The 10,170-nt window shown below is 49.1% G+C and overlaps 1 protein-coding gene across 26 annotated transcripts; it reads right to left on the bottom strand.

Annotated features, from left to right (window-relative positions):
• LOC117640619 lies at positions 1-8,289 on the bottom strand. Of its 26 annotated transcripts, none has more exons than XM_034377287.1 (5): positions 8,269-8,289; positions 5,159-5,270; positions 2,813-2,934; positions 1,813-1,901; positions 1-1,612 (listed from the first exon to the last, which is right to left on the bottom strand). In XM_034377287.1, exons 4-5 carry the CDS (start codon positions 1,822-1,824, stop codon positions 326-328), a joined length of 1,299 nt encoding a protein of 432 aa, XP_034233178.1. In that variant the 5' UTR covers positions 1,825-1,901; positions 2,813-2,934; positions 5,159-5,270; positions 8,269-8,289; the 3' UTR covers positions 1-325. The 26 variants fall into 26 exon arrangements, with proteins under 26 accessions (XP_034233178.1, XP_034233172.1, XP_034233166.1 ...); XM_034377281.1 differs by lacking the exon at positions 8,269-8,289 and adding an exon at positions 7,630-7,739; XM_034377275.1 differs by lacking the exon at positions 8,269-8,289 and adding an exon at positions 6,889-7,107.
• Positions 8,290-10,170: the final 1,881 nt, after the last annotated feature.

The following is a 10,170-nucleotide window of genomic DNA, read 5'->3' as shown; positions in this document are numbered from 1 at the left end:
TTCAAAAACACGTCTTTATTGTGGTGAAGAGAATTTCCAGAATTAACATGCATAGGAGTTATTAGAAAAGTCTTGGCGAAGAAATCTGGGGCCAAACGTTTAACTTCGACACAAATAGTAAGTACAAAAACGAAAATCCATGAGTTCGATTACTATTTAATCACACCTTCCGAACTCCATCATAGGCACACCTGTTTTATAGAACAATTTTGAACAGGAAGATATATACAGTTGTCGGTTAAAGAACACAGAGCAACTGGTAAACACAATTAAAAAGGCTGTCTAAATAAATATAAACGCCAGTTATTTCAAACCAAAAACCAAATCATGGCCAACTGGAGCATTCACTCGGGTACGGGCAGTAGGCCTCCCTGGAGTGCGCCGCGAACGCGACGCAGCCCTCGAATCTCCAACGAATATCAGAGTGGCACTTTTCATTGCACCAGGTGCACGTGCAATTTTCATAGTCCAAAAAAATTAGCCTCAGGCGGAGATGGAGACGAGGGTTCCTCCTCGGAAGTTCTTCAACGGCGGGGTCGTGCATCCAGGCGTGGACGCAAAAGGCCGCTGTGGGTGTGGGTAAGTCGAGCATCTCCAGCGTGGTGAGGCTAGGGACAGTTGTTGGGTTCAGCGCCCGCATCAAATCGAAGCAGGGTTCAGGATGCGGCAAATCGAATGGATCGAACTTCAGGGAGAGAGTCCGTAGAGCTGTGAACTGAGGTACGGCGGCAGCTACCTTACGCCAGAAGACTGTTTTTTCGTTTGGGACATGCAGTTCAAGGGTTTCTAAGACACGGGCAGAGGGTGATGCAGCCAGAGCAGGTATGATATCAGCATCTATCCTGAACCTGTAGGGACTTGGAGCAAGAGACACAGAGCGGAGCTGCGACGCCGCACGCAGGAATTCCGGAAGTCCTAAGACGTCTTCTTCGCATATCCCACACCCGAAGGAACGTAGCCTGGGCAGCATTAACAAAGCAGACACGGGAAGCACGGACCACTCGAAAACGACACGTTCGAGGGTGGCGGCGTGTGCCTCCAGTAGATGTTCTACTAAAGCGTCATGAGGTGGACGGTACAGACATGTGAGCTCGGTAAGGGACGGGCTCTTCTCCAGGCCATTTATTGAAGCCACCCGGCATGGGCCTTCGATTGTCAATTTGCGGAGACGGTCTGCCTTGTACATTGCCCCCAAGAGCCCATTCACATCCACGACGCCTTCCTCAACCCAGATACTTAGGACCAGTTCTTTAAGGCCACCGAGAGCAGATGCCTTTTCCACTATAGCCGTGGCAAAAGTCATTACGTGTGTGGCTTCGACAGATAGCTCAAGTTTAGCGACGACACACGAGGTGCGGGACACTTCGCTGGCAGCATCCTCAAGGTCAATCCCACTGATGTCCAGTTCGCGGAGGCAGGGTGCGAGCCGGAGGGCACTGCGGCACAGACCACGGTGTTTCAATGGGCACGCCACTCGGACGCGGCGCCACAGGTCGCGGTGGAGACACAGATCACGGAGGCGGCGGCACAGCACGCGGCAGTCGAAGAGCTGTCTCGGCGGCAGGAACGCCAGCACGGCCAGCAGCGCGTCGTCCGGCAGGGCCAGCAGCAGCTGCGGCAACAGAGTCCAAATTTGAGCATCGCAGATCAACGGGATCACCGGCCGCGACTGGACTGTTCAATCGAAGGCATAAAATCCAGACCACGCCTTTAACAGTCCAAGACGCCCCGAAAACGCGCGAAACGCGAAAACACGCGAAAACGCGTCTTTTTTCCCTTGAATGCGTACTTCTCCCTTAGAAAACCACTCACCGATTGGTCCATTGTTGCGGCACTGAGGTCTGCAGTGAGTGTCGAGCAGACCGAGCCCCGGCTGCGTTGACGATGTGGACGAACGTGATCTGAATGGAAACAAAAAGTCACTTCAGTTACGTTGGCGGAAGACCGGATGGACCAGTGTCCACTTCCTAATGGGCCGTAAGTGCAGTCTGCTCTACAACTCGAAGAGCGTACATTGCATGCTCTAACTGGAGCATGCCTGCAAGCACGCTCTAGCTTGCGCATGCCTGCCAAGCATGCACTTACTAGTGCATACATGCCATGTACACGCTAACTCAAGCATGCATCTAGTGCATAAGGGACAGGGAGTTGCCTGCATCAGGAAGCGTGTACATGGCATGTACACTCTAAATGTTCTACAGTGAAGATTCTCCATATTATGGTGGTGCAGCTGACTTCGTAACATACCATTGAGAATTCACTGTACCTTACAGATATTTTGACGAATTTCGTTGGTATTATGGAGAAAATCTCCACCATAATATGTTGGTGCAGCCTTTCACCGTAAGACATTTACAGTGTATGCACCAGTAAATGCATGCTTGGCAGGCATGCGCTAGCTAGAGCGTGCTTGCAGCCATACAATGTACGCTGGATTTGTTGAGTGGGATTGTTTATCATAGCACGTTTGCGATGACCTATACTGCTGAGAACGCGTCTGCCTTCCTTGATATAGAATCATGTTGCGATATTATCCAGTCCATGTAAATTTATCAGATTATCATATTCCTTCGCGAGCGCCCTGACAACGCTTGCGTTGAACTAATGAAAATAGAAAGGTAGCAACTGATTGGAACCATTACCGCGAAAGAAATTTTACAATCATGTCAACTTTTGTTTGGTTCAATGACACGTTTTTCTCCCGGGTTAGCAACAACGAAACCGGGTTGGCATCCGTTAATTTTGCATCGCTGTGTCAAGTCACTAATGCGCTTCACTTCGCCACCTCGCATTCGGGAGTCCTTCCACTTACTTTCCAGCGACGAGGTCGTCGCCTTCTGCAAGTTGTTGCGGCACTTTGGCACCCGCGGCCCCGCCCGTCAGTGCAGTCCCCTCCTGCAATCGGTCGCCTTCGCCGCCACTACACTGGTAAAACTGAAGCGTGGTATTACCCTCTGTTTTCAAGCGTTATCAGGTTACGCTTGAAATCAACCGTAACAGGCTCATCCGCCAAGTTTCCCCCTATCTAAATGCATGGGGGAATTTCCAGAGTATGCGTCAGTAACGTCTCCAAGCGTAGAGTTCCGCTTTAGTTTTAACAGTGTGCCTTGACGCCCGGGTCAAGCAGCACCCCCCCCCCTCTCCGTACCATTTTCCCGTTCATGCCCAGCTCTCTCTCTCTCTCTCTCATTTGTTGCCCCCTGCTATGCATTGCCCACCGACGACCTACCCTCAGGATTCTTTCCACGGGCCCCTAAATTCACGCTGCACTTCGCGCGAGCCCCCGACCCCTCTCCTCTCCCCCTTTCTCTTCTAGCACCCCCCCTCCCCCGCCCCAATCTCCCACTCATCTATCTCTCCCTCTCTCTCTCTCTCTTCGACTGCGGCTGGACGCTGGAGTTTATCCTTGCCCCAGCGATGGAAAAGGGAGGCCAATCAAGATGGCATAATTGCGCCCAAGACGTACGACCTCTTGCCCCGCTTGCCAAACAGTCGACAGGAGGACAAACTGGGCGGCGGGCCCGCCGTCAGATGCCGGGGCCCTATCTGACGCCTGCTTGCGAGCAGCCGCTGTCTCTCTCGCACCCCCGACGGAACGCGCCATGAGTGCGAGAGCGAGCGACGAGAGCAAAGTCTGCAATCAGCCCGCACTGGCAGAAATGAGTATACTGAACATGCCTGATCTATTTTTTCTTTATTTTGACCGCCTGTACCGGAGGTTCCCTTGCATGTTTTCCCAGCCAGCTTACATGAGACCATTACAGAGAGTCATGACGCATTCGTGTGAACAACAATAATACTTAGCAATTTCAAAGTAAAAATGACTAATTTCCGTTGTAAACTTATGTTCAAAACCAAATTGTCAGTACATTGTTAATCAAGTGGTTCTTTAAAAGCGAAAATCTACGCATTCCGGTGAATATTATTATGTTCGTATGAATATCCGTATTACAAATTACTTGCATGAGCACTGACAAAATGAGCAAAAAGTCAGTAACGTGCTGAGAGTGCACCGGGCGGAGCGGCGCAGACGCAGCTGATTTGAATAAAAGAGCCACTCCTCTCGGCGCGGCTTGGCCGGGCTTGGAGGGGCCGCCGCGCTCGCGAGGGGGTGACCACTCCAGGAAATCGTGTACAGGGTACTCGGTATTACGGGGATATTACTCGTGCATTACGCCATTAAAATGCCAAAATTGGGTACATTTGGTCCAAAAATGGTATTACAATTCCGTGTATTACGCGTAATACACGGTTTTAGTGTACAGGGTATTGCGCGAGTGTTTACCCCCTCGCGCGCTCGCGCTGCGACCTCTCCACCATCAATCCTCGGGCTTGCCTGGGCATCGCCTCGGCATGAGCCGCGCGGAGTCCCGCCGAGACGCAGTGAGGCTAGGCGGTGGAGACTGCCTGCCCGCCAAAGCATGTCCTAGTACAATTCAGCGGCCGTTGGGCATAAGGCCGTAAGTCACATGGGAAACCCATTGAAAATAGGTTGTTCTGTCCGATGACCACTCAATAGCCACATTGCCACTGCAGTAAAATAAATTTACGAAGCATCGTTTCGTAATACGAAGAAAAGGAAGGCATTGCAAAGTTTACGAATTGATTCGTATTATGAAGCAAAATTCATCCTAATAAGAAACAATTCTTCAAAGCACAAAGAACATTCTTTGATGCCCCATTTTGTTCGCAGTTACGAAGCAAAAGCACTAGTGAAATTAAAACGTGGCTGTTGACTCAATGCTACAGTCAAGCATAAAGTTACGCTTGAGATGAAGCAAAGACTGAAAATTTCCTAGTGCGTTTAGAAAGGGGGAATCTCGACAGACTGACACGAGTGACACGCTTCATTTTAAACACTTTCACACAATTTCAAATTTGTGAACGTATACGAACAAATTTGTACGTACGCAGGATCGCACAAATTCGTGAAAAATTTGCGTATGAATCAGTAGACAAGGCACGTCGGTGAAAATACTGAGATCACGGACTAAAACAGTACCAGGAATTAAGCCCGTGAAAAGGCTTTTTCTTGAAGTCACTTAAACCCAGTCTGTCTGCATGACCGAGTGGTGCCAATGAGACCACATAAGAACAATTGCCCAGATTGATTTTTTGAGCAGAGTGCCAAATAGCAAACGATCTAATCCTAGGTTACCTTTGAGTGGAGTGGCTGCTGCAGGCGCACCGAACTTGGTCACGAAACTCTGCAAAGGCCGAGTGGAAGGGATGATGTGCCGGCGACGTTCGGCAGTTCAAAGCAGCTACTTCTGAAATGGAAAAACAAACGAATTAGCGTACATTTAAAAGAATTCATAACCAGTGGCAGGAGAATGTTAGCACCGCAGGTCTCGGCGCACACTGAACGTAAAGTCCGTACGAGAGATCACAGTTTTTCCGAGGAGATGAGTTTTTGGTGCAGTTTTCGAACGAAAAACTGCACACTGTTCACCATTTCTGAACATAATTACGTACAAATGAGTACGGAGGGTTCATCTGCACCAAAAACTGTGACGTCTAGTACAAAATTTGCACCAAATAAATTAAAACAAGCAGTGTGGAAGCGTGGTGGCGTGATAAGGCGGAAACGGGACGTCCATTAGTAGAGTATTTCCGTGACTCATGAAACGTACAGAAGAAGAACACAAGTGCACACCTTCCGTCTCCTTGCCTGAGGAGGGGGCGAAGATGGCTGCCCCTTGAACCCCCTCCCTGGAGAGGGGACGGAAGGTGTGTACTTGTGTTCTTCTTCCTTCCGTTTCAATATGAGCGGAAATACCTAGTTACGTTATGTGCTTAGGACAGGACAAAAAGGTGTGTGAGTGTGGCTTGTCTGCGTAACGCTACGATATTACGGGGAAGGGGGGGGGGCATCCCAGCCATCGTAACGTAAAGCCACACCCAGCACAAATGAGAGCACATCTCAGGATAAGAAATAGAGTTGAAAAGAGAGATTCTGCGTAAAGATACGGAGTGCGGGTCTGGTCCTGCGTAACGCCCCGTTGAGTCCAAAGTGTCCAAACCTGCTTAGCGCATGAATGGACGGCCCCAATGTACTTGCTGAAAAATAGTCCCTGCCAAGAGCCTAACAGACATCTGCTGAAAAGTTACCTTTCAATGCATTCCAAAGATTTCGCTTAAACGCGTTGCAGAGATGGCCTCAGCATAGGTTACATGCACATTCCTGATTGAACTCGGCCAGTGGGTCATTTTAGACTTCCGGTTTGGTATATCTCGCCTCGACCCACAGCTCGAGTAGAATAAACTGAATTCCTATCACCCGAGAGCAGGGTATTCACTAAATCTTGATCGGGAAATAGTGATGAAAAGAGCTTGATCTACGAGGAGCTGTAAGTGGGCACGCGCTTACATTAGAGTTCTGCGCCTTAATAGGGTACTTTCGTAGAATCCTGAACCGGAAGCAAGCAGACCAGCAGACGCCAAATTGGCCGGAAACTAACCTCTCTTCGGATCCAAAACTATAGCCGAGCTGTACAAATATTGCTCGCGAAACACATATGCACTGCAAACAAGTATCAAGCAACTGTTTATGATCAAGTGTGGCCGATACGTTTGACGAACGTCTCTTTCCCATGTCAAGTTTGGATCTACTTCCGCCAACATGGCGTCTGTGTGCTTCCGGTTCAGGGATCTACGAAAGTACCCTATTGATAGTGCCTTCCGGCCTCTGGAGTTTGAACCACGGAACAGCTTACACTTGAAATCGTCCGTGTCCCGAGGGTCTCTACGGATCGCCGACGCTTCAGTCATTCAGCGTCCTCGAGTATGATATTTCAAAACTTTCTTTTATAATTTTACAAAATTAAGTTGCGATGCTGAAGTACCTATTCTCTTAAGATATGAAACTGTCTGATGTTAATAACTAACCTTCGGTGCCCTCGTTCTTGCCCGTGACCCGGTCGAAGCTGGCCCAGATATAGATTCGTCGTTGAATGCAAGCAAAAATTCTGAGTCGAATGGGCAAGGTTTCGCCCTACGACGGACTTGTGAGTGGTAACGTCTCGGCCTTTACCCGAGAAGAGCGCCCGCGAGAAGCACGATAGGCAATAACCGCTGCACCATGCACCCGAGGCTCTTTGTTGCCTATCCGATAGTTCGCAGGCGCTCGGCTGGCTCCTCCCCACAATATCGCAATAATTTCCCATAATCTGAAGGAAATGGCGCAAGCATAGTACGAAGCTCGCTTTTCTTGGTGTTACGAAGGTTTTTCTTTGTAACTCACAATAAAAATGCCTAACAAAAACCTGCCTCCTATTATGCTTGCGCCGAATTCTGCAACATTACATAACTCGGATTTCAGTGTATACACTGTTTACTATTTATTGTGCTTCGTGATGTACTGGAGGTACATAGGTATCTTATAAGATATTTAGATATTTACTCTGCAAGCTAAAGTGTGTACTCGGTGTGTGTGCATCTACACACTAAATGTTTGTGTACAAAATTTGAACGAGACATCACAGTTTTTAGTGCATACAAATTTTGTGCAAAAAAGGCGAAAAATGTGCAGTTTTTCGTAAGAAAATTGTACGAAAGTTTCGTGTGCACTGAAAACTGTGATGTCTCGTACAAAATTGTACATAACATTTAGTGTGTGCAGAGGCATACCTGCAAGTAAACACCTTGTTGAGTGGAGGGAGGGGCGACGTGGCGTAAAGTGAGGCGACTGCGTTCCTAACCAGGAACCATTTTTGTCGTGAGTGTAGGGTTGTTAACGTTAATTTAACGATTAACGGCGTTACGGTAACGGCGTTAATCCATAATTAACGTTAACGTTAACTCGTTAAAATATGTCTGGGCCATTAACGTTAACGCGTTAAGTTAATGGAATCTCTTTACGCGTAACGCCGTTAATGCGTTAACGTAGGGATTAATGCACGATCGGTCAACGTAAATTTCCGAAAAAATATATGTGCTAGAGACAGCAAAAGCTGTTTTACCTAGTTTAATATTTGTGTTATGGTTTCTTTAATTCTTTTATGGGTGCTGAACGTTTGTTTCAACGTTTTGGTGGCGTTATCTCAACCCTCTCTGGTTGGGTTTTAAAGTTTTTTTTAACGATAACGGCGTTACTTGCGTTAATTTAACGTTAACGCGTTAAATTCTCAAATTCGAGTTAACGTTAACGCGTTAAGTTAATGCACCCGGACTAACGCATTAACGTTAACGCTTTAAATCTGAAATTAACGTTAACAACCCTAGTGTTTACGGCGGCACGGTTTCTTTGTGATGTCGGCGGTGTCTGACCTCGCTGCGCTGCGCGTTGGGCTCATTCCATGAAGCCGAATCCAGGACCAATTCCACTTCGCAGACCGAGGCGAACGGAAGGGCTGGATTGCAGGGACTGCCGGGGAAGGAGAGGGGGGAGGACGAGAGAAATAGAATGGGACAAGGAGCATAGAGGAGAACGGAGTAGAAGTTTCGAGGCCAGCAGACTGATTCCGAGAGTCGGTTTCATCGTTCAGTCTCTCTCGCACTCAAGCGAATTCCACTATAGGTGGGCATGTGACAGAGCGATGAAAACGACTCTCGGAATCAGTCTGCCGGCGCGGCAGACTACATTATTTGCGAATGATTATTGTCATGCTGGAACTTTGAAGCCGTCTCAGCTCCGCCATTCAGTCTAACGACACACATTGTGAAAATTTGTTGTAACTCTATGACAAAAACGTAGACGGTATTTTCATCACTTTCAAATGATGACAATCTCATCACAAATTGATGACATTTTTATCAAAGCTCCTATACTTATCGCATGGGCGTGACAACAATGTCATCAACTGTTTTGATGACATTGTTGTAAGGAAAATTAGCCTTGAAATTGTCATCAAGTGACGACTCAAATTTTCACAGTGCAGGTCTCATTGCGATGAAGAGATATCTGTCTTCTTCCCCTGTCCAGTTCTTCCCCGCCCTGACCCTAGTCACGATTGGCGCCAATCCGACGTCAGAGAGCGGGACAGCTGCAAAAGGGGGGGGAGGGGGGAGGCCTCCTGCCGGAGCAGAGTTCTACCCTGGTGTGCCTGTGCCTACCGCGCTGGCTGCAACCCCGGGCGAAGAGTTTTTTCTGTGGATATCAGAGAGAGGGAGAAAATGTGCCGAGCTCGCTCTATCGGTGCAAGCGGAGTGGGCTGAAGAAAGCTAAGGGGGGAGGGGAGGGGGGATGAAAGGGGGATCGATGTTCACTGCAAACCACAGCATTGAGTGGTGCAGCAGGTTTGTTTCCGAACGGAGGCCCGTCGCTCTGTCTCTCTCCAACCCTTACGGAATGCCCCGTGGAAGAGTGAGAGGTAGAATGACTAGACAGGGCACTGTCCGGGAGGGGAACATTTTTGAGGACGGAGGGAGGGGAGGGAAGGGAGGAGGATGGAAGGGGTATATCGCGATGGAGTGGCTTGTTGGTGGAAAGGATCATGGCCAGGCGATGGGAGAGGATGCTTCTAGAGGAGGGGAGGAGTAGGAGGGGTGTGTGTTTAGAGTGGTGGAGCGTGGGAAGGGGCATGCCTCCCCGGGCCACACCATCGCGCTGTTGCATTCGCCTGCGGACTGATTCCGAGAGTCGTATTCGTCGCTCCGTCCCTCTCGCACTCAGGGGGCTTTCCGGGTGGGAGAGAGACAGGACGACGAAAACGACTTTGGAAACAGTCTGCTGCACACCCTACGAATGGGGCGGCCTTTAGGCGGGCAGTAAAGGGATTCCAGTAGACATTTGGAGTGGGACTCTTCAGTCCTTCTCCCTCAATAATCAAATTTCAATTTCTCTCTGTCTGCCCCCCCCCTCTCTCTCTCTCAATCATAGGAGGACTCGTAGGCGCCAGAGTCAGAGCGACCAAAACGAATCAGCCTGCAGGCGGTTCTGCTGCGCTGTCGCGAACTTTCTTGAAAGGGCAGAGGGGGAGGCAGGAGATGCACGATGCACCAGCTCTTCTGGGTCACTGGGTCTGTTGGAGCGCGGTCTCGCTTCCCGCTGTCATTGCTGGACCCACATCTCCGCCCCCGCCTGGTCGGTCGTCCAATAACAGAGAAACACGGCGAGGGGACGCCAAAAAGAAGCCGTGTATTGTTCCACCGCGGAATATTGCGATTTTTTACTTACTCACTGAATGTTTACGTTTTTACTTCAATGTCGTCCCATATTTGCGCATACAG

Source organism: Thrips palmi, unplaced genomic scaffold (assembly GCF_012932325.1).
Source record: "Thrips palmi isolate BJ-2018 unplaced genomic scaffold, TpBJ-2018v1 HiC_scaffold_12, whole genome shotgun sequence".
NCBI classification, from domain to species: Eukaryota; Metazoa; Arthropoda; class Insecta; order Thysanoptera; family Thripidae; genus Thrips; species Thrips palmi.
This window is presented reverse-complemented; position numbering and strand designations above follow the sequence as displayed.